Source organism: Bos taurus, chromosome 9 (genome assembly GCF_002263795.3).
Source record: "Bos taurus isolate L1 Dominette 01449 registration number 42190680 breed Hereford chromosome 9, ARS-UCD2.0, whole genome shotgun sequence".
Classification (NCBI taxonomy): Eukaryota; Metazoa; Chordata; class Mammalia; order Artiodactyla; family Bovidae; genus Bos; species Bos taurus.
Window position 1 is genome coordinate 42,284,564 of NC_037336.1, and position 24,550 is coordinate 42,309,113.

At 41.4% G+C, this 24,550-nt stretch overlaps 1 protein-coding gene across 7 annotated transcripts in view; it reads left to right on the plus strand.

The window, feature by feature from the left end:
* The window catches only part of SCML4 (Scm polycomb group protein like 4), a 111,871-nt gene that overhangs the window by 26,992 nt on the left and 60,329 nt on the right, over positions 1 to 24,550 (plus strand). For all 7 annotated transcript variants that reach the window (XR_009495800.1, XR_009495799.1, XR_009495798.1 and 4 more), the window contains one exon: positions 16,346 to 16,560. Coding sequence is in view for 4 of the 7 variants with exons in the window: in XM_024996747.2 (XP_024852515.1) it covers positions 16,346 to 16,560 (215 nt within the window). In the remaining 3 variants the exon portion in view is untranslated. The remainder of the gene's footprint in view (positions 1 to 16,345; positions 16,561 to 24,550) is intronic.

Here is a 24,550-nt window from a genome sequence, read left to right on the forward strand (position 1 = left end):
AGGCCTAAACTGTAATAAGTAGAATCACAAAGCTTCTAAATTAGAAGAAAACAGAAGAATAACTTCATGATCTTAGGGTGAAAAAACATTCCTTGGAGAGGGCACAAAACTCACTAATCAACTAGAGATTGCTATGTTGGACTTCAATGAAAAAAAAAAAAAGACAACCAAAATTTCTGCTCATTAAAAGACACTAGTTAGAGAGTAAATAGGCAAGACTGAGAGAAGTTTTGTAATACAGGTATTTGACAAAGGACTTGTATCTAAAATATATAAAGAACTCATACAGCTCAATAATAAAAAAGACAACTCAATGAAATTCAGGCAAAAGACTTGAACATGTACTTTCAACAGAAGATGCGTGAACAGCCAGTATACACATGAAAAAAGGTGTTCAACATCTCTACTCATCTAAGAGATGAAGATTCAATTCCACCCACTAAAATGACTGAAATGAAAGACTGACAGCACTGAAAGTGAGGATATGGATACTCACACTGCTGGTGGAGTGAAGAGGGCACAACCACAGGAAAATTGTTTGGCAGTTCCTTACAAAGCTCAACATAAGCCTATCCCATGAACCAGATAGTCCACTCCTAGGCATTTACCTTAGATAATGAAAACATATGCCCACAAAAGACTTGTTCATGAATCTTTTTATCAAAGTTGTTCAAAATAGCTTAAAAACAGAAATAACCCAAATGTCTATCAACAGGTGAATGGATTAACAGACTATGGAATATTCATACAACAGGATACTATTCAGCAATAAAAAGGAACGAATTACTGATACATGTAAAAATATACTTAATGAACTAATGAAGCCAGATGCAAAAGAATACATATTGTATAATTCCATTTATATGAAACTCAAGAACAGACAAAACTAATCTATGGTGATAGAAATCAGAGCAATGGTTGGCTTTGGAGGAGTGCAGTTGACTGGAAAGAGGCATAAAGGAACTTTCTGAGTTGAAGAAAATGTTCTGTATTTTACTGGGGATATATGAATTACATTGGTATATACATTTGGCAAAACTCATTAAGCTGTACCTTTAAGACCTGTGCATTTCACTGTATATATTTGTATCTCAATTAAAACAGATATTTGTACTTGGGAAATTTAAATGTAAAATGGAAAACTTTACTTGCACAAGTTAGCTTGAATGTAAATAAATCATGATTAAATTACAAAAAGGGCTATCAGGTTTTCTTCTTCTTCCCAGGCGATATAGGAATAAAAATGCCTTGCTGCTGCTAAGTCGCTTCAGTCGTATCTGACTCTGTGCGACCCCATAGACGGCAGCCCACCAGGCTCCCCCGTCCCTGGGATTCTCCAGGCAAGAACACTGGAGTGGGTTGCCATTTCCTTCTCCAATGCAGGAAAGTGAAAAGTGAAAGTGAAGTCGCTCAGTCGTGTCCAACTCCTAGCGACCCCATGGACTGCAGCCTACCAGGCCCCTCCATCCATGGGATTTTCCAGGCAAGAGTACTGGAGTGGGATGCCTTAAAGTAGAGCAAAAGACTTCTGTAAGAAATTCATATTCTAGTTAACATGCCACCACAAATGGTAAGATAAAGACAGTGCTTGTGCTTAATTGTTTAGTCATGTCTGACTCTGTGACCCTTTGGACTGTAGCCTGCTAGGCTCCTCTGTTCATGGGATTTTTTTAAAGCAAGAATACTGGAGTGGGTGCCATTTCCTTCTCCAGGGGATCTTCCTGACCCAGGAATTGAATCCAAGTCTCCTGTGTCTCCTGCATTGCAGGCAGATTCTGTACCCACTGAACCATCAGGGAAGCCCAAGTTGATTTCCCCAAATCAAAGATCAATATATAGTACTTATACTGCTCTGGATAGTGTTCCTCCAAAGTTCATGTCAATGTAGAACTTCAGAATGTGATCTTATTGTCATTAACTAAAATTCCTAGATCTTTTCCACATAGGAAACCTTTCCTGTCAAACCTCTCCTTTACATTTGTAAATGAAGATTTTAAATATTTCATTTTTTAAAGTTTCTATTTCATTGATTTGGTCTACCTGGCTAGAAAAATTTTGAATTTTAATTCTGTAATGTGTAGCATTAGCTGTCCCTCCCAGACTTGTATCATCTGCTTTTATTTGATAGGTCTGCTTTCCGGATCCTCATCCATGTCATCAGGGAGAATGTATTAATAACTATTAATAAAACTAGAGACATGTAGCATGCCAATGGAGGCAACTGGTAGATTGGTGTTTTCATTAGTTATGCAAATTGGAACTTGATTAGTTACAATTCTACCCAAAAGTATTATCCTCTGCTCACATTTACTATCTTGATCCATGAAATAATCTTGGGAAATTTTGTCAAAACTTTGAGATATCAAGACAGCCCATGGTTATAGCATTCCTTATTTCCACCTAATCTCTACTTGCCCATCTCACCCTCTTACCCCACCAATAAATCTAGTTAGGTTAACCCTTAAATTTTAAGGGAATTTGCGCTTAGTGAACCAATGTTCCAATGTTAGCGATGATCTCATTCTTTTATAAGAGCTTGCCAATTTGTTTAATAATCAGTTCACTAATGGATTATTCACATCCAGAATTCAAACAGTTTTGAAAATTGGGATAAAATATGCCCCTTTGCTCTTCTAGTACTTCTCTTTCTATGAGTCCTCAGAGATTTCTAACTAGCTCTGAGACCCTATGTGTAAATTGTTACTGCCCCGGAGGAAGGGTTTGTCTGAGCCCAGAGGGATTGCGCTCATGAAAGTGATGAACAGTTTCCAATTCTTCTGCACCGGCCCCAGGCAGCCATCCTCTCTCTTAACTCTGTGTTCTGCCATCTCCCAGTTTGAAATCCTTCCCCTTTCCATCCTAAACAGAAGCAAATAGTCCCTGAGCTGTTGTATTGGTTCACTGTCACTTGTGACCTCTCGAGTCTACTTCAAGCAGTAGGCTAATCCCATCCTTGTTCTTCTTGTTCTGAAAAATAAAAGTTAGCCCAGTGGCACCCCTCTGTACTCTTCAGCACTTTTTGCTCCTCAGCTCCTTCTGTGCTTTGACTCCTGCTGAGACTTGTCCGCCTGCTTCCCGCGGCAAGTATGCAAGGTTCGTCCCAGACCAGGTGCACCTGCCGCTGCAGATACTTTTCCATTTGTAGGCTTGTCCCGATCCCCCTTTGTATCTCCAGGACCTGGCACACATGCTCCGCGCTTAGTAAGTCGTAAGTGTTCAATAAATATTCATATAGGTCTGGATTTTCAAAAGATAAATGCTGAAAGCTAATTAAGAATTGATTTAACTGCTGTTGCACAGCCTCAGGAGACCTCTGAGAAGGGAAGAAGATCTGGAAAATTATCCAGGAGGCCCCTGTTTGCTGACTGCTATCCCACTGGAGAGGGGCCAGGATGAAAGTCATTATTTGTTTTCTTTTTTTGACCTTTTCTTTCACAACCCAGCAATAGAAGGCCACAATTGTGTCATTGTGTGCTCTTCTCCCTCCCTTTCTTTTTATGAGTCAGTAAAATCATATTTGATGAGGATTCAGTGCCTGCAGAGCCCCAGGAGGTCACACTAACTTTACCCTGCCCAGGTACAACAATAATAACATCCTTGATTTCTCTCAAATTGTATGCGAGGCTTCCAGACTTTTTGGTCAGACATTTTAAAATGCAACATCTTCCACTCCACCTCCAGCCAGAAGCAAAAAGCCCTGAGAGGTGACACCCCTTTGGGTCTCAGTGGCTAACATCTTGTTAACCAGGTGGTGGTTGGGAGAGGTTGTGTCTGGCACAAGACACAGAGCCTCTCTGAGCCGTCATCTGTGTAGGTTTGACAGACTCTTCATCTGTGTAATGGGGGTACATAATAATACTTGCCTTAAAGGCTCATAGTGAAAATTTAACTAAATAATGTGTGCACGTTCAGATGCTTCTTTCATCCATTTACTGATCCATCCTCTGTTTGTTACCTTGTTGGTCCTGTGTGTTGCCACGTCTACCAGGGCCAGCACCTGCAGCATCTCAGGCACAGATGTGAGGGAAGCAGCTTACGGGGACTGGTGGGACCTGGGATCCCATGCTCCATGGGTGGTGTGTCCCAAGGGAAGCAGGAGTTGCTCAGGGAAAACCTGAACATAAACTTGGCTGTTGTACCATGGGCTGGCAGGCCTGTTCTGCAGAGGCTTTGTATTTGTGGTGACCAGCCACCGCTCCTTAGCTGGACCCCAAGTGTGTGCTATGACCGCTTCTCCTTTTCCAGTGACCTGAGAGCATCATCAGGCTCTGAGCCATCCCGAAAGACTGAGACTGAGAATTTGGCCGTGCTCTGCACACCACAACATGCCAGAGGGGCCACCTGGAAGGTGGTGTGTGTGTAGACCTGATCCTTGCTCACTGGCCGCACCGGCTCCTCCTATAAGCCCCGCAATCAAAGAAACACACACGGTCCTTGTACACTGGGAAAGCAAAGCTCTGCCAGTGAACACAGAGGACCAAAATCAGTTTTAAGGGCTGTTGCCATTCATCTCTAAAATACATCTTTCCTTGACTTGCAAAGAGGTGAGGGCTTTGGTTCCTGAGTTGTTTTCGTATTTGTATTCTATTGAGTGATGTATCATGCCTACGTGGAGCCAAGGTGTGTATCTTTCTTAGACAACAAATTCTTCAAGGGCAAACATTGAGTTGCTAAGTCTTGAGACAACTAACAAAGTGTCTTGGATACTTTAGTGTTTTGTGAAGAGTATCATAATGCAGATATCATAGTTACACATTTCTGCACTTCAACCTGGACAACTGTGTGCCTGAAATTTTGTGTGAAAACATTTGTGTTGAAAGGATGCTGTCTAAAACAGCCCTGTGTGAAATCCTTGAGGAATTCACAACCTTCAAGACTGCTGAGTGGATTCCCACTTCATGAGACATTGATTTAGAGAGTTGTGATTTGTCTTATTATTAAAGCTTTAAGAATCTTTCTGAGCAAAGTATTCTAAAGGAATCTAGGCCTACAGTTCACTTATATTACAAAACATAGTCTTGAAAAGAAAGTTTGCTTTGTTGATAAAGATTGAACTAGAAACAACCAAAACACCAAACCGCTAGTGCTTTCTTAAAACTAAATGTAAAGTATAAATAGAGAACAAAACAGGAAATCGTGGTTTGCAAAAAAAATGATATAGTTGTAGCTGCCCTAAAAAGTGACTTTCCTTACACTGTAAACTGAGTTCAGAGCCCAAGTGACAGAAATTCACTGGTTCCACCTCCCAGCAGAGACAGCGTCTTCCAGTACAAGCTGCCCTACTGCTACGGAAACTATAATAATCCTCTAAAAGTATTTAGATCAGCCCGTGGGTCACAGGCACTGGCCAAATAAGTGTGTTCCTGTATCTCTCCAGTCATCACATGCTCAGTGAGTTGATTGTGTTGCCTAGTGAAACTCCAATACTTTTGCCACTTCATGCGAAGAGTTGACTCATTGGAAAAGACTCTGATGCTGGGAGGGACTGAGGGCAGGAGGAGAAGGGGACGACAGAGAATGAGATTGCTGGATGGCATCACCGACTCAATGGACATGAGTTTGAGTGAACTCCAGGAATTGGTGATGGACAGGGAGGCCTGACGTGCCGTGATTCATGGGGTCGCAGAGAGTCAGACACGACTGAGCGACTGAACTGAACTGAACTGAGTACCACTTAAGCTTTCTCTTTGTGTCAGTGCCATCTCTTTAGAGCCTATAGAGATGTGGAAATGTGTCTTGAAGGGTCAGGTTCCCCCCTTGTGCCTCTAGCAAGCTCCATTGCCAGCTCCTGGCATGCTACTCAGGGCTGACCCTGGGAGGCAGCTGAAGGAATTTGTGAATTTGTGAATGCCCACTGAAATGGCTGCTGGTCCAATCAGTCACATCACTGGGATATTAGGTATCTGGTCAGTGTGAATGCACACAACGATGGCACCTGATGAGTGTGGCGCCCACAGGATGACTTGTGATTTGTGGTCCTTGAAGAGTCCAGGGCACCTGCCCCATCCTACCCCCCACATGTTGGTGCAGGGAGCCCTGCTGCTCGGTGGTTGTGGATGGCAGAGCCACTCACTCATTCTTCTCTGGAGTAAGAATTTGTAGATGCGCTAATTTATTTTATTTTTATTTTTGAATAGACACGAAATATAAAAGGTAGAAAAGAGTGTGCAGAGAAAAGTTCCAGTCCCCCTGCTACCAACTTCCAGATGATTGCTGCCATTTTTTAATACTTTCTGAGATATTTTATGCATATAAAAGTGTATATATTTATCTATGAATATATGTATATGTAAGTGTATCTTCCTCACCTACCATATGATAGCAGGCTATCCGTGCTACTATGTAAAATTAAACATTTATCTTGAAGATTATGTGCTCTTATTTTTCTTAACCACAATTCTGCTGACCACAGCAATGGCAGAAAGCATTCTATCACCTCCCTCCTCCACACAACCGAGGGGTTTGCAGCTATGCAGAGCTCCAGATATGGCAACAGAAAGACAGACTCCATTCTTTGAGATAGAAGGAAAGATGGGAAATTCCCAAAGGAGTCTTTCTTACAAAGTTCTGCCTGGTCACTAACTGACCTGCCATTCCATGTCTGCCTGTAGGGGTCTAACTAGGAAATCTCATTAGTATTTAAGGGCTGGGCATGTCACGCAGGGAAATGGAGGTACAGGGATGGACGGGCCAACCCAGGAGGCTGGACCATTAGCCACAGTCCCTGCAGTGGTACTACTGTAGGCTAGAGAGGAGGTGGTGGTGCTGCAGGCAGGGCCAGGCCACCTTGCAGAGTGTGGGACTGTGTGGGCCTGTCTAGTGGGAGCTGGAGCCTCAGAGCATAGGTGGTTTCTGGCAGAGCCTAGCAAAGCAAAGATGGTGGATGATAGAGCCCTTGGCTTCACCCATGCCATCAACCACCCTCCAAACTCAGATTGGCACTTCCCATTGGGCAAACCCAGCCAGCAGTCAGCTGTCATGGCAACCTTGGAAAGCCACCTTGGGTACCAGGCCTCTCATATAGAAAATTGCTGGGCAGTGTGAAGGATGGGACTTGAAAGAGATAGGCCCAGTGCTGGCCCACAGAATCTCCAGAGAGCTCTTTTCTGTAAGGATGTCACCTGAAAGGGAAGAAAGGCCTCTCAGTGTGGGGAACTTGATTTTTTTAGAAAGGGATGAACATTTGAAACAAGAAAGTGTGTTTTGCCAAAAATTTTACTTATGTTTTAGGTTTGAAAGATTCATTAAAAAAAGAAATCACTCATCACACAAAATAAACAATTTCAATATTTAATAGAGGATTATTTGGCTTAATTTGAAAATACAGTCATTAAAAGAAGAGAAACAGAAACAACAGAAAAGAGTTATAGCACGTACATCACCAAATTGGGTTGACCAACATCCAGACTTAAACAGCGCTGGGAAAGTCCCTTGTTAACAGCAATCGGGAATCCCAACTGGGAAAAGGTTCTGGGCAGTGCATACACCCCATGGGTGAGACTTCAAGTTGCAGTTTGGGGGCTCCTGGTTCTAATTCTAGGCTGCACACTGATGTTACCATTAGTTTGCATGCAAAAATGAAGCTCTGATTTTACTTTTTATAATGCTGTTTGTTTCACCTTGTGAGTCATAGGATTTCCTTAGACCCCAGGCAGGGTGGGGAGGCAGGGTTGGCCAGACCTCTGGGGGCCTAAGACTTCTAAGACCCACTCCGTTCCTTTCTTTTTAAAGTGCCACCTGACTTGCTATGCTTGCAGGCATGCACAGAATCTGGTCTGGGTCCAGGCAGATCAGAAGCAGGTCAGAGGCCTGGTCTCCTGCTTCTGAAACCCAAACAAGACTTCTTTCATGTTCATTTCCCCAACAAGGTAGCAGCCAGTGCCTTCTGGGCTTGTCCTCTGCTTTCCCTTGTTCTCTCAAGTACACCTCTTAGGAGCAGCTTTAGGCCAGACGGCAGTGCTGGAGTTAGAAGCAAATTTCTCTTCTTCCTGTGCTGGCTGAGGGGACTGGTGAGACCCAGAAAATAGTTGATTGATTTACTGCCCAGTCAGTAAATAATTTGTCACTCTGTAGTGTGCCTATCTCTCATGCTTTCAAATGTTCTAATGTTTTCTCTAACCCTGAAGATCGGGATGCATGTTTTCCCCACTTTGAGGTGCATATTCTCTGCTCTTGCTTCATGTATCTTTCCTCCTTAAATATATACATTTTGGCTATCACCCTGCACCCTTACCTCACCCTTACTGGATACAAGGAAGGTTCCAGTATTAGCAAGGAAAGAGCTTTTATAAGTTTGGCCAAGGGTGGAATGGATGTGACAGGTTTTAGAATCTGCCCTCTCAGCCAACGACCAGTTAGTTACAAGGGAGTGGGAAGGCCTTTCACCTACCTGGCAGCAGAGCTGGAAGTTCTGGCTGTGGGCAAGGAGACACTTATGCCTTGAAGTCTCTATATACTTACTATCTGCATCTAGAATCTACATGTCAGGGATTGAGGGAATAAGTCTGCACATTGTAACCCCTCTAAAGACATTTAACAGACTCATCACCTAAGAATGTTCTGTTCAACCCACTTTTTACCTGGTTATTATGTGCAACAACTGGGGCTACCCAGTCCTTTTTGTTCCTAAGTTGGTTCTTATTTTTCCAGAACAAATTGACTTATTTATAATTTCTTTGTATTAGATATGGAAAGACATTTATCATCTCCATGTGTATTTAAACATGGAAAGACAAGGGCACATCAGTATGCAATCAGTGGAACAAAAATACCTGTAGATAAACCCTCCCATGGTCTTCCCTGGTGGCTTAGTGGTAAAGAACCTGCCTGCCAACACAGGAGATGTGAATTCAGTCCCTGGGTGGGGAAGATCCCCTGGAGAAGGTAATGGCAACCCATTCCAGTATTCTTGCCTGGGAAATCCCATTGACAGAGGAGCCTGGCAGGCTACAGTCCTTGGCGTTGCAAAAGAGTCAGACACAGCTTAGTGATTAAATGACAATGACAACAACAAAACTCTCCTATACTTATTAAAATCAACAAAAGAAATATAAATTATATTTTATTCTATTCTTATTTCTATTGCATTAAAAAAATTACAAATAGAGTTTGGTGCACCTTAGCTTACTCTTCTGAATATCATAAAGAACTCATAGCCTTTCACAATCATTCCAATTTACTGTATCACCATTTATTATTGTTGATTCATAAATTGTTACAACTTGCTTCTTTGTCCTCTTAGCAGTCATCCTTGTCTGGTAGTAATAAGATGTTCCAAGCTAATTCCGACCTTTCTCTGTCCCCCAGATATGGAATCAGCTCTCTAAGGAGTGTTGGTTTTATTTTAAGTGGAAAATAGTATCAGAGAGCAAAAAGTGAGTGCTAGGAGTGAGTCTACATGAGTGTTGGTTTTGGCTTCTGTTGGCCCAATTCTTGTGACAGAATTGGGGAAAAAATGTATCTTAAGGGAATATACTTTTCCATTCAACAGATTATGTTAGTGTCCTGCCTCTTATGGTATGAAGCTTTCGTTGACCAGCAAAATGTTCTATTATATTGATACGTTTCTATCCAAAATTAAAACATTTGAACCCAGAGCTTTGACCCTGACTGTGGGCCATGAGCCTCAGCGAGATGGCAGACTCCACAGTGAACAGCGTTGCCCCAGGTGCCAGGTGCACTCTGTGGGGGCAACGTTGTACCAGGTGCTTTGAAGTGCAGAATGACAGAGGAAAGAAACATAGCCCCTGGCCTCCAGGGGTGCACAGAAATCACGTATGTGCATGAAACAATGAGAGAATGAGATAAACCATCACTCAATCAGTGCCTGCTGAAACTAGTGGTACAAGCAATAGGCAGTAAGAAAGTTGAGAGAAGACAGAGACCAGTATGTAGAAGGGAAAGTCTCTGAAGCAGGAAGACTTGGGCCACCATGCAGAGCAGCCGAATTTTAGACAGATGGCAAGGCGCATCTTAATTGCTTGAAACCACCTCACATACAGACCTAAACAGAGTGGGGAGCCGTGGATATTAAGGTGCATACAAGGCTGCTGGTAAAAAAAATGACACTAGAAATTCTGGCTTATGGTGAATTCAACGGGTGCCCCAGAACAAGAGAAAATAGGATTCTGGTTGTATTTTTAAAGTGACAGTGAGAAAGAGTGTGACACTAAGGTCAGGGACCCATCCCATGCAGAAGGAAATAATCTCAAGTCCATTAGGAGGTTAGAGAGCCTTGTAACTACCTCCTCTCAGTACTTCTAGAAACAACAGGCAGCCATTGCCCCTGCCTCCAGTCTGGTTGGCCCATCCCTTCTCCAGGGACCACCAAGCATCCCTGCACATACCTACTCTGTTGCCAGTTCTGTGCGCTTAGCTTCTTCTGCTTGGAAAAGCCAGGCTCCGATGTCACCTTTTCTGTGCTTCTCCTGCCTCCACTCTTTCCAACCCAGTTAAAAGAATGATTTCTTTCATCCCTGATGTTCGCATGTCATTTAATAGGAAATCTTTGTTATACCCTCTACTCCATGTCGGAGAAGGCAATGGCACCCCACTCCAGTACTCTTGCCTGGAAAATGCCATGGACGGAGGGGCCTGGTAGGCTGCAGTCCATGGGGTCACTAGGAGTCGGACACGACTGAGCAACTTCACTTTCACTTTTCACTTTCATGCATTTGAGAAGGAAATGGCAACCCACTTCAGTGTTCTTGCCTGGAGAATCCCAGGGATGGGGGAGCCTGGTAGGCTGCCATCTATGGAGTTGCACAGAGTTGGACACGACTGAAGCAGCTTAGCAGCAGCAGCTACTTCATGTATTATTGTTGCCTTCTTACTTGTCTGCTTCTCCACAGTGAATATCTGAGGAGATGTGAATGATTTATTCTCATCTGTAATCCAAGTGCCTGTGCATAGTACTCGACACTCACTGCATATTCAACAGATATTTGTTGGATAAATTAATAAATGAAAGAGTGAATGAATGAATGGATATATAACACATGCCTCAGGATTGAATTAGGTGACTCAGTGGTCCCATGGGGTTGGTGTGTGCTTTGAATTTGGTAATTCCTTGTTCTTTACCTTGATGAAGCACCATTAGCCAGAATCTTGATTTATGTGTATTATATTTGCAAGGTTAACAGGGAAACTGTCATCCCCAAATTCAAAGACTGGATCTTAGTTTCTCTTGGCTTCAGCTATAATATTTCTAGCCAAGCCTTTTTTTTTCAGTGGGGGGGTGGTGGTATAAGATGAAGGAAACTTAGGAAACCAGCAGCAAATCACTTGATTTAATATGTTGCCAGGTTTTGACAACTGCTTAAGGGGTTATAACTTGGAGATTTAGAAACTTGAATGTTAAGTTGTTCTAGGGACAGAATCTTTTAATGTTTACTAAAACTCTTTGCTCCAAGATGGCTCTGATTCTGAAGTGAACAGAGGCCATCTGTATTCACTGAAGTCCTCAAGAGAAAGCAGAGAAATTCAGAGGTGTCATATACACCTTGAGATTTTGACAGTTCTCAAATGATTTATATGATTGGTGATATTAGATTATGTGTCCATGGCTCAAATGTCCTTGGACAGCATTTGAGGTCTTTGAAGGTCTTTGGAGATGAATGGAAATCTCTGGGTGGAGAGCAGTAACCCAGGAGCCAACTAGATAGAAGAGCCTGCAGGAGGTGGTGTCAAGGTGGGTAAGGGTGGTGAGCTGGTTCTCTTAGGGGCCCAGCAAAGCACCCCATCCACCATCTGTTTATGGATAGTCTTCCTAGCTCTGAAACAACCTTCTCTGTAATGTTGGTTATAATGTCTTTTTGGCTTTTGTTACAGTTTACTTGAGATGCTAAAGCAGTGGCCAGTGAAGTTCTGTGGCTTTGGAGCCCAAAGCATTAGAAAACAAGAAAACAAAAGGCCATCGAAAGAAACAAAAATTTCCAATAGAAACTTTCAGAGAATGAGAATTAGTCACTCATTGTTTATTTTTCCCTTTAAACTGTTTTCCTACCTATGGTTTAAAGTTTTCAAACAATGCAGAATGGTACAAAAAAGAAAGCAAAAACATCTTTCAGTATTCTTTTGCCCAGAGACCACTACTATCAGACTTTTTGATGATTATCTTTCCCAGAACTCTTTCTATGCCTAAGCACATGCAGATTTATTTCAATCTGTATATATAAAAAGGTTATGAATAGAATCATACTATAAATGCTACTTTATAGTCTTTATAGATGCATGTATATATATGTATGTGTGTATTAATATATACACACAAGTATTCCATTTTATGAATGCAAAATAATTTACTAAACTGAGGCTGCTTTGAGAGATATTTTGATTGCTTTCAGTATTTTACTATTACTAATATAAATGATGTTTGAAGAATATCCTTAGCCTTATATTTTTGTTTTTTTCCCCAGATTATCTTCTTAGGACAAATCCTTAGGAGTGATATAGCTAGAATAGGAGCGTGCATGTATACAGTTTGTAAATGGTGGTGGTTTGGTCACTAAGTTGTGTCTGACTCTTTGTAACCCCATGGACTGTAGTCCGCCAGGCTCCTCTGTCCATAGGGTTTTCCAGGCAAGAATACTGGAGTGGGTTGCCATGTCTTCCTCCAGGGAATCTTCCCAACCCAGGGATCAAACCCGGGTCTCCTGCACTGCAGGCAGATTCTTTACCGACTGAGCTACAGCACAGCAGTAAAGTTTGTGATTTTCAAATTGCCCTCCAGAAAAGTTAGCCAATTTCTAACTCTACCAACAATAAATGGAAATGTCCTCTGCACCCTCACCAACATTTAGTATTGTCAGAGTTATTCACATTTGTCAATCTGATAAATGACAAATGTACCTCAATTTACTTTTTGGGAAATAACCAGTAAAGTTCAGAATCCTTTTTTTTTTGTTCTGTAATAACTGATCATTTATTTCTCTCTCTTTCTTCCTTCTTTCCACCCCCCACACTTCCTTCTCTTGTTCTTTTCTTTCTTGCCTTCTCTAACATAGCCTGCACTTTTCGTGAGTTTTCCGTGTCCTTTGTCCATTTTTCTATTGGAGAGTCATTTTTGTTTTAATAATTTAAAAGAGTTCTTTATATTAACCTTCTGTTGGTTCCATATGCACAAATAGTTTCCTCAGGTTTTCATTTATTTGCAACCTTCTCCATGATTCTCCTTTTCCTGTATGAAGGCATTTGTGGTCATGTCTGTCAGCCTTTCCCTGCCCACTTCCCAAGTTTTCCATCATATTAGAAAGTCCTTTCCAGTCCCAAGAGTATAAAAGTATTGACTTATATTGTCTCCAGCACCTCTTAATATTTCTTTTATTTTTGTATGTATTAGTCTTGGATATCTCTAGGATTTATAAATATAGTAAAATGTTATTGGTTTCTAAGTGCCCTTTGTCCGCAAACCATTTATTGAGCTGTCTACATTGATATGAAATGATTCTAAATTTCAAACAAATGAAAATATAAGTTTAATTTCTGGACTAATGTTTCTATTGATCTGATTGCTTATTTCTGTACCCAAACTACTGCCACTTTTACAGTTTTCTCCCATGGACAGAGGAGCCTGGCAGGCTACAGTCCATGGGGTAGCAAAAGAGTCAGACATGACTTAGTGACTAAACAACAACAAAAAACACATTTTAAGAAACAGAAGGGCAAGTCTGTCCTGAGACTTGTTTTGTCTTTTTTTCCCCCCAAATTAGTTTGGGTTTTTAATGTGATTGCACTTAATTTACAGAATAATTTAGGTAAAATACCAATTTGTCCAATGATAAACTTTTTCTTTATTCAAGTCTTATTTTAGGGTATAATTATAATTTCAAAAACTAATATTTTCATCAAATGAATCCTTCAACTTCTTATTAACTCTATATGAAAAATAGTGAAGGGTCTGAACTTTTATCCTCTGCAAGCAAACAAGTTAGCCCACCCTGGTGTCATAGATGTTGGCAGAAAAAAAGATGACTGCTAGGTCAGAGGTATTGCAGGTGGTATAATCCTCACATTCCAATCTGCTTCTTTTGTCCAAGTTCCATTGTGGATACTTTACATGCAATTGTCACAGCTGAGGAACTCTAAGCTTAGGAAACTCTAATGAGAGCTCAAGGTGAGTTTTGTTGAGTTAACTCATGAAGAATGAGAGGACTAAGCCAGAGCGAGAGGAAAGAGCAATGTAGGCAAAGGGAACTATATGTGCAAAGTCCCTGTGATGGGAGGAAGTTTGGAGACTGTAAATAACGGGAAAAATGACCATCATACTTATTCCATTATCTTCTGGCTAATGGTGCTGAAGACAGCTAGCCTTTTTATTTTTCCCACTGTAAATGATCTGTTTGTTCTGCCTAAATGCTTATAGATTTTTTGCTTTTGAGTGTTTTTTGTTTTTTTTTAGGAATTTTTTGCTGTTCATTCTTAAAGAAAAAATTTTAAGACACATAGAAACTCTTAATGCTTGATGACAGCCTTTTAATATATCTTTGAGTATTTTAGTTTGCTATTAGTCTTGATCTTATCCTTAAACATTTGATAAATTATGGTTGTCTATCATCCATAGTTACATTTTCCCTAAAAAATATGCATCTTTTTTGTTTCCACTGTATTCTAATATTGGTACTTAAAAAAAAAAGTATTCATATTTGCTATTCTTACTTTTCTTTGTTCATATCTTGGTTTTGGAAAGGGAGATTTGGGGGACCTTGGACTTTTGACACCATCTTTTCCAGAATGTCTAGATTTGTTACTGAAAGGACCATTTTGTAGATGCTTTCCTCCAATTCTCTGAAATTATTCCAAGAAGTTATTTTGAGACTCCCCTATTAAATAACCTATTTAATTTTTAAAAACCTATTTAATTTTTAAAAATTTCTGTCCCATTACTTAAAATTGGATTTGACTCTGTGTTAAAATGGTCTATATTTGTAACAAGGAATTGGTGAACAGCATCTCCCTGATTGATGGATGAAATACAATACGTAATCATTCAGGTGTTTTGTGAATTGAGAGGACTGTGAGAAGACTCTCTCCAAGTATCTCCCCAACCACGGAGGTACTTAGTATTCCACTAAAAATACTTCACTGTTGTTCCATTGGCGTGAAGTCTGTTGATCAATTTAGTTCCCTGGAAGGTCCTTTGTACTCCTGAGATTGATGTGCTTTCTATAGAAGGACTTGGAAAGCAGCACAAATCCTGGCTTTTCCTCCCTCTAGGGAGAGGGAAGTAGAAAAAAAGAATGCAATTTAAAAGATGACTATTTTTCCTTAGGAAGTTATTGCTGGCATATTGAGAGATTTGGGGATAGTTAAGTGTAATTTTGAGTAATACGAATTCTTAGGGTAAAGTACTGATTAGTTTGTTACCCTCTCTTTAATCTTCAAAACCTATTCAACAAAAGGAGCTTTGTAGGCCTTCTGTGGCGGTCCAATGGTTAAGACTTTGCCTTCCAAAGCAGGGGGTGTGGGTTCAATCCCTGGTTGGAGCACTTATTTTAAGTATTTTTAATGCTGAGCATAGTAGTACAAGGGGGAAAGGATTTGTACATGGTGAGCAGTTACCCATAGTCCCACCGTCTTTGCTACTGGCCACTTTATCACCACATAAAATTTTGCAGAGTTGAGACAACTTTTACCTGCACTTTGTGGGATGCTTTTTCACTCAACCTCATGTTATTAAAAAGAGTATTGTTAAAGGCTTGTATTTAGCTGATTGTGTTATTCTTTAGATGTATTAACCATCCCCCGATTGCTTGTTATTGGGCTCTATTCATTTTATTTTTGAGAGTATGGAAGCTGGATCACATAAAAATGAACGTCTCCGTATGCAAATCTCTGTCTACATTTTGATTGAGGAACATAATCAACTTTAATACAATTGATTTCCTCTATTAAATTTATTTCATGGGGGGAAAAAGGTATAACTATTTGTTACCCAGCCAAAGGGATAGGAGTGAATGTGAGAAAAAACTGGTTGTGTTTATTTAATGCTATTATTATTTCAGTTCAAAGTTGAACTAACTGGGAAATTGAGGCACATAGATAAAACTGTCTCCTTGCTGATGATACTACTGGTTGTACTGGTTGCTGGGAATCTATTGTCCTCTTCACCTAGCCAGTATCTTCCTTACTTCACTATAGTCCCATGGAAATTCACTATCCTTGAAATTATACCAGGAGCCCAAAAGCACTTTAAAAGCTCCAACTAATGCCTGGCTCTCTCCTATTTGGTCTTCCCCTCCCTTTGGGGTAGGTATGGCCAAAATCACCAAACCGGATCCATGTTTGCCTTGCAAACCAAACAAACACTTCTGTTTTTGTTTTGCTTTGTGTCTGGACTAATTCTTAGCACCTCTTCTGCCTGTGAGCGATTTGTCACTTCCTTCTGTAAGACTGGCACCAGCAGAAATGCAGTCTCAGAGGATCCCGGGGAGAAAGCGAGGCCGACCCCCACTTCACTCGACACCTGTGAAGATGGCAGTTCATAACATTTATTCTGCTTCAGCTGGTTCTTTACCAGCAGTGAAGATCCCAAAGAAAAGAGGGCGGAAACCCGGGTACAAGGTATGGCTCCATCATCTCCTTTCTCCAAAGTGGGATTGGGCCGGGGCATGGTGCTTGGGCAGACCTCCAGTGCAAAGTGTAATGAAAGGTTGGAAGTTGGGTAAAGACAGGGTGAGAAATAAGTTTCTCTTGGTGAAGAATGTGCCAGACGAAGCTTCATTGTTGCAACATGGCACACAATACATGCTGTTGCTGTCGTGTGCATTTTTACAAGTAGAGAAAGCAAATTACACCAGATGGGGAAAGTTGTGAGGCGAGCAGATTTTAGGGTCATAGCTAAACACACGTTATTAAGCTTCGCATCTCAATTAGCGTTTCAGACACTGAGCTTTCCCCTGACTGTTCTTATGAGGGCGGCTCTGGAAGCCACTTTCCAGAACTCATTTGTCATTAATTTTAGTAGAAGCAGATGATGTTCCTGAGACATTTAAATTAATAATGCGAGCAAGTTAGTGTCAAAGGATGTGAAGAATTTTCCCTAACACAGCCTCAATAAGGGGACTCATCATGAAAATGCAGGGTGTTAATTCATAGTTTCCTGCTTACAAAAGGTGCTGACGTCAAGTTTGGCTACAAGGAGGCACATGAAGCGAAATGAAAATCTTGTTACTCTTTCAAGAATTAATGATTTGGCGAGGCTTGAGGGGGTGGAGAATAAATTCTCTGATGTAACTGAAATCACATAAAACAACTCAAACCCAAGGGAGTGCTTCTCCTCCAAGATGTTTGTGAAGAGTCTGCTGGAGAAGAAAGACCACTGAGTTGTTTTCCATGAGCCTTTTGGGCATTAGAAAATGAGCTTCAGACGTTTTCCTTTGTCTATTTTTCTTGAAATAAAGGGCTTATGTTTCCATCTTGAGATCTGAATACTCAAACCAAGATGCAAATTGGCAATTAACTCTCATATATTTAGGAAAATGTATGGAAATTATTTCTGGTCAGCAGAAAGACAAAGCTTCCAGAAGGATCGGTCATGAATTCAACCTCTGTCCCTTTGGCTCTCCATAGTTCTTCCAACTGCTGGGAAATAGATGCAGTGAGGTAGGGGGAAGGTGACTCAAAGTTTTTTGGGGGGTCACTGGTTTTCGTAAAAGAAGGTTTTACTCGGCCAGCTCTTGCAGCAAAGTCTTCCATCACCGGTTCTTTTCCTAACAAAGAGAGCTTCCTTTTTCTCATGGACACACCGGTTCCAGAACTGTGTCTCTGAAGCTGGCCCAGGGCAGGTCTCTCTGCTCAGCTACGTGTACAGTTGCTGGGGTCTGGGAATGGCACCTGGAAGGCTGGAGCAGGGCAGCCCTTCTGCATGCTAGAGCCAGGGGGTGAATCTAGGAACTGAAGAAACACACAGAAAATGTTTCTGTCCTATTTGCTCTTTCTCCTGCTCCCCTGGGAGCTGTGACCCAAGAATGAAAATTACCGACAGACACAGCATTTATGCGGCCAGGAAAAATGGAAATTCACTCTGTGGATTGAGCCCAACTTTGCAGTTTTCCCATCTCTTGAAAAGGGCAGTTTTCAGGGCTCCCAACGTTCAGAGACAACTCAGGGCAGGAAGAAAGTTTTGGGAACCCTTAGCTGACACACAGCAGGTGGATCTGACTCCCATGCCTCAGAAGATCTCTTTTCTGGGGATAACAGGCCACTGCTCCTCCTTTCGGAGAAGGCACTGGCACCCCACTCCAGTACTCTTGCCCATGGACGGAGGAGCCTGGTAGGAAAATCCCATGGACGGAGGAGCCTGGTAGGCTGCAGTCCATGGGGTCGCTAAGAGTCAGGCACGACTGAGCGACTTCACTTTCACTTTTCACTTTCATGCATTGGAGAAGGAGCTGGCAACCCACTCCAGTGTTCTTGCCTGGAGAATCCCAGGGACAGGGGAGCCTGGTGGGCTGCCGTCTGTGGGGTCGCACAGAGTTGGACACGACTGAAGCGACTTAGCAGTAGCAGTAGCAACTCTTTCTTTAGTCCATCTCCCATATGTTTGAGGGAATTGTGGGAGTTATTTCAGGCCAGCAGCTCCCAGATAGCTCCCCAAGCCATGGGCTTCATGTTCTAGAAAAACAGCTCCAAACCGGCACCAGTCTGCACAAAGTCCTGACCTGTTGTTGGTGACAGGAGAAAAATATCTAAAAGTCCTCACAGACTAAAGGGACATCTTTTATTCTGAAATATCTGCTTCTTGCTATTTTGTTGTTTAAAGTTTATAAAGTGCCGTATGTTGCAAGGGTTTGGTAATCTTAAAAAAAATAATGTCCTTACTTGGCAAAATAAAGTTAGCAACCTGTTAAGTCTCTCCGATTTTACTTTGGCAATTTCTTAGACCCTGAAGCCCCATTTTACCATTAACAAAATGGTTTTAATTGTGGAGAAGTCAACAAGGAAACTGTACAGTTTGATTTCATTTACCAAATGGTCACTCATTTTGGCGATTTTAACTATCTGGGATACAGTTGGGGAGCCAGAGTTGTTAAAAATAAAAACTCCTGAGCAAGTGAAATAAGATATTATTTGGTCTACCCTTAAAGATCTTGTACTTTATTACTAAGAAAATGCTTCCAAATCCTCCCTCAGAGTCTATTTACCTTTGTTGTAGACACATTTCTTACAAGCTTGATTATCACAGTTTAATAGCCTTCGATTTAAAGGTAAAGATATTTGGGGAAGATAGCATACTCAGCTGGATACTGAAAGTATAATTATATGATTTCATATTAATAATTTAGAAAATAATATTATCAATGTTATAAAATAATACATAATATAACTTTTATTATATCAGTACATTATCATGATATATTTATGTTAGCAATATTATCATAAAATGACAAATGTTGAGCCTTTGACAGGCTTTTCCCCAGGGGATTCTGAGGAGGCCTTGTCGTAGCGACTGTATCACCGGTTTGTATTCATTGAAATTTGCCACTTCCTGCCTAGTGCTGTCCCAAGCGGCTCAGTCAGCCACCTCCGTGTCCCAGCAGACATGGAAAATCTCTCAGGTCCAAGTATGAGGACAAGCCTCTCCCTTTGAGACTCAAGCACAGCTGAACACAGGCTGTGACATTTAACCCTCTCTCTGTGTCTTGAGAATAACATGAGTAAATTACAGGCAGAAAAGGAAGAGTCTAACTAGCGGTCAGATGTCAGCGCTCCAGAGTTCATGGGTCAGCCCTTCTCCCAGGGCCCATCTGGCTATGTCTTTTGGCCTTGGCCTGCAGCCACTTTGCTGGGGCATGCTTGCTACTGTGAGAGCATCATTTTATGGCCTTATTGCCCCCTACTCATCCCAGTCAAAGGAAGGAAAAACCTCTTAACATCATAATTTCTCCTTAAGAGCCATGAAAACAACCTTCCTTGTTATCAAATAGAACATTTATACCTCAGTTTGAAGAATCTGCTATTGATTTAGGTTGTCAGCTCAGAGACTCCCCAAGGCCAACAGGTAGGCTTTCCTTACATTTCATGACTAAGGAGACCATCGAGGTCTTTTTAAAAAGATAAAGAGAGAGGGTCTGCTCCAGGGACAAACCCTAGCTTCCATTCTGTAAACATAGCTGGTTATAATGGTTCCATATAGCAGAATTTTCAGCTTCTGTGTCTTTATAATTTAAGCAGGAGAAAAAGTGATGGGTTTTTAAGATAGCCATTTGTCCCCAATACACAATTACAGTAATCAATACTAATAGCAATAATAGTCATAAGTAACACTGAACACTTTCTACATTTGAGTCTCTGAGCTTAAGCACTATATATATATGTATTTCTTGTATATCCTTGATAGTTCAATAGTGAGAGGAGTCAGAAAAGTGGCAGGAATTAGGCATGAATTAACCACACCCTGCAGTCTGAGACCACATAACTGTCAGGTCAGGAGCACTCTAGACCCTCAGCAATCTCTTTGCATTATTGTTCAGAATAATATTATGTTTCCTGATTCAAAAAAGAGTAGATTACGTTGTTCTGTTTAACAAGCTGAGGAAAGTGTAACATGTAGAAAGAACATCATCCCCGAAATATTAAAAACAAATTCAGCTGCTGTAACAAAGACTGAAGAACAGTGGCTTAAGGATGATAGAAAGTAATTTCTATCTCATGTTAGTGTCTGGGAAGGCCATCTGGGGCTGATTTCATGCCTTGGTGTTGAGGACCCAGGCTTCTGTTATATTGTTGTTTTGCTATCCTAATGGGTTTCCCAAGTGGTGCTTAGAGGTAAAGAACCCACCTGCCAATGCAAGAGACGTAATAGACATGGGTTTGATTCCTGGTTCAGGAAGACCCTCTGAAGGAGTGCACAGCAACCCACTCCAGTGTTCTTGCCCGGAAAATCCCATGGACAGGGGAGCCAGGCGGGCTGCAGTCCATGGGGTCGCAGGACTGAGGTGACCACAGCTGTGCTATCCTAAGACACAGTCTCTACTTCATGCTCTAAGATGGCTCCTCCAGGTCCCACAAGCCGACTAGTCCAGCCAGCAGAATGGGGACAGAGGTAGCGGAGGGAAAGTTGTTCCTCTTTAAGGATGAAAGCTTCAAAATTGCACGCAACCCTCATGCTTGAACTCACTGGCCAGAACTCACTAAGTCACTTGGCCACACTTAGCTCCACAGGAGGTGACAAAATGTAGTGCTGAGTGACAAGGTGATGAGCTAAAATTCAGAGATCGCATTAATTAATGAAGAAAGGGGCATGGATATTTGGGAAGAACTAGCAATCTCTGCTAAGAATTTAAAGGACAGTCTTCCATTAACTGGAGAATTAACTTTATGAAGAAAGTACTTTTCTAAAGAACATGGGTAAATGCAACATTTGGTTTTGTTCCTCCTTTTTTATTGTCATCCTTCTCCCCACTGAAAAAGTGTGTGTTCTTGACACTGTAACAAGGATGTCAAATTCCCAAAAATCTCAATTAAGAGAATGCTCAAGCTGAAAGTAGAAAGGATTTTGTTTATTTCAACAAAATTCTTTAAAGCCTCTTTCTAAAATGTGTTTTCGTTATAAACGCTGAATGGGTTTCAATGCTTCTTTGATTATCCAGATCTTGTATTGCCTTGAGAGTCATAGTTATGAACACTAAATGTAGTCTAATAGTATGCAAGGGAAGAATCAACATCTAACTCTTCCTGTGCCTACTTCCTGTCCCTCACCTGCTGATGGTGCATATGATGTGCCACCTGTGGCCATGAGGGAAATGACTACATGGGCACAAGGCAGGGGGCATTCCCTTGGGCTGAACAGTGTGCAGCACCTAGGGCAGGGACCGTCTCCCCTGTGGTTTTTCTGTGACACCCCCACTCCCACCCTAGGGCTGAGCAGTGATCAGAGGTGGGGCTGAGCAGTGATCAGAGGTGGGGCTGAGCAGTGATCAGAGGTGGGGCTGAGCAGTCATCAGAGGTGAGGCTCAGCAGTGGGTCAGGGGCAGCGGTACCTGGTGAATGTTTTCTGATCAGCATTTTGAATGTAACTCAGAAATGAATGTTAGTTGGTATTTTCACTTATTTTGAGGAGTAATAGAAATGTAAACAATGAAGTTGTATGTTGAAATTTCACTCATTCGTCAAGGATGTGATTGACTTTGCTGAATCGGATACCAGTTGGTGAAAACAAAAAGTGTTTGTTTTCATGCTGTTCACTGTGTAATGGCTACAGAAAAGGCACACTTTAAGTTTAATTTGCATTTTAAGTATTTTCTCCATTACTCTCTTAAACCTGTGAGTTAACAAAACAGTAAATCCAGCCCTATTTGTAGCATTTGCCAGTTTCCAAGGTGTAAATATTCCCAACATGGCCAATTTCAAGGCACAAATGTAATGTTCCAGAACGTGGAGCTGGTCAAAGATACTGCAGTATCACTCCTGTAACTGTATTTCCACACAGATGCAGCAGTAAAATAATTAGAAAGTGGTGAGTTTTGATTAATACTCTGTAAGTACATGCACTTCAGTTTTTAATAATTGCTGTGTTTAAACACAGATATTGCAAACAACTTGCAATATTCCTGAAAATTTAACAATCATATCTTGTGAACTGATATAAGCTGCTCCATCTCACCACTGCTCTGAGCTCTGCTATGCACAGAATGCCTGTAACTGCACGTTCCATATCCCCCCTCTTATCTGCAGGGCTGACCCCATGCCTGCTGATGCATAGAACTTAGCTGCCTCCCCCGTTTCTGAAAAAACTCAGTCACAGCAATTTACATTCCTTGAAGTGTGTGGTCTCTACTGAAGGTTGTCGGGGTCACAGGACAGAGTGGACACTCCATTAAATATTTCACATGAATGGATCTGTTTTTCTGAATTCCACTTTAGCCAGTGATGGTTATTTTTGTTTTCCTTTTTCTTCCTTCTGTCTCCTGATAACTCATGGAGTACTGGCTTCATTGCCTCCTCTCCAGATCGCCTCTGTCAGGAGGAATTTAAGTCATTCTCTTCAGTCCCACCCAGACAGAACAGTAGCACCACCACCACCACCTCCCCCCATGCCCACCCACCCTGTTGCACTTCACCAGTTTCACTACCTCTCTGGGCCCAAAGGAGAATATAAACCCAACATAGAGTTGGTGGGAGAAAGTTCCAGCATCCTCATGTTATTCCCATCCCATTTGCTCCCCTGAAAAGCACAAGAGACTAGACCATTACCCTCCCATCTCTGAGCATCCTCTTCTGTCTTCGTTATTATGCAGGCAGTATATCGTATTGGGGTAATTTTATTTTCCTTGAGAAGTTTGTGCAAAGATTGGTTAACTGGGATCTCAGATTTGACTGAGGGGTATATTGCCAAAGCAGGTCCCAAGGCCAAAGGATACTGGCCCCTCCATCCCTTGCATGTTTAATCTCTCCCAAGGGCAAGGAGAAAAAGGTGTGGGTAGACTCAGACAGGCTGACTCCTCGGAATGGAATTAGGTCATTGGCCACAAACTTCTTGTTGTTGGAGCTGATTTGCATTTCCAACAGGCAAGTTTTTCTAGACTGAAGTCTGAGGTTAAACACGGTGAGGTATTCAGTTTTCCCCAACCCCACTTCCTGCATCGCTGCAGAACCCTGAGGGAGTTTTGTGTGAAGAAATAGAGCGAACCTAAAGGAGCAATGGGTCCCCAGGGAAAGCAATGGGCAGGGACGTGGACAAAGCTATCCTCCAAAGGAGTCAGAGAGGAAAACATGATTAAAAAGTGAAGGTAGGGAAAACATGATTAAAAAAAATAGAACCCAGTATATTAGTTTCCTAGGGCTTCTGTAACAAAATACAACAAACTGAGTGACTTAAAAAATACAAAATTTTATGAAAATTTTATTTATTTTTAATTGAAATATAGTTGATTTACAATGTTGTGTTAGTTTCAGGTATACAGCAAACTGAATCAGTGATATATATATGTATTCTTTCATATATAAGAAAATATTTATTCTATATTATATAATATAGTTATAATGTTATATAATAGTATATATTGTAATTGTATATATAATTGTATATATATCATTATATAATTGTATGTATATAATATTATATATAACAACATTATATTATAATGTTGCTGTTGTGCTTAGTCGCTCAGTCATGCCCAACTCTTTGTGACCCTTTTGGACTGTAACCCACCAGGCTACTCTGTCCATGGGATTTTTCAGGCAGCAATACTGGAGTCGGTTGCCATTTCCTCCTCCAGAAGGCTCAGCAGGTAAAGAATATGCCTGCAGTGCAGGAGACAAAGGAAACACTGGTTCAATCCCTGGGTAGAATATACGTATATATTGTCTTTCTCTGTCTGACTTACTTCACTTAGGACGATAATCTCTAGGTCCATCCATGTTGCTGCAAAAGGCATTATTTTAATCTGAATACTATTCCACTGGATATATATGCCACATCTTCTTTATTCATTTGTTGATGGAACAGTAGAAACTTATTGACTCACTGTTCTGCAGGCTGGAAATCAGATCAGGGTTGGCCAGGTTGGTTCTTTCTGAGGGCTGGTAGGGAGGACCTTTTGTAGGTCTC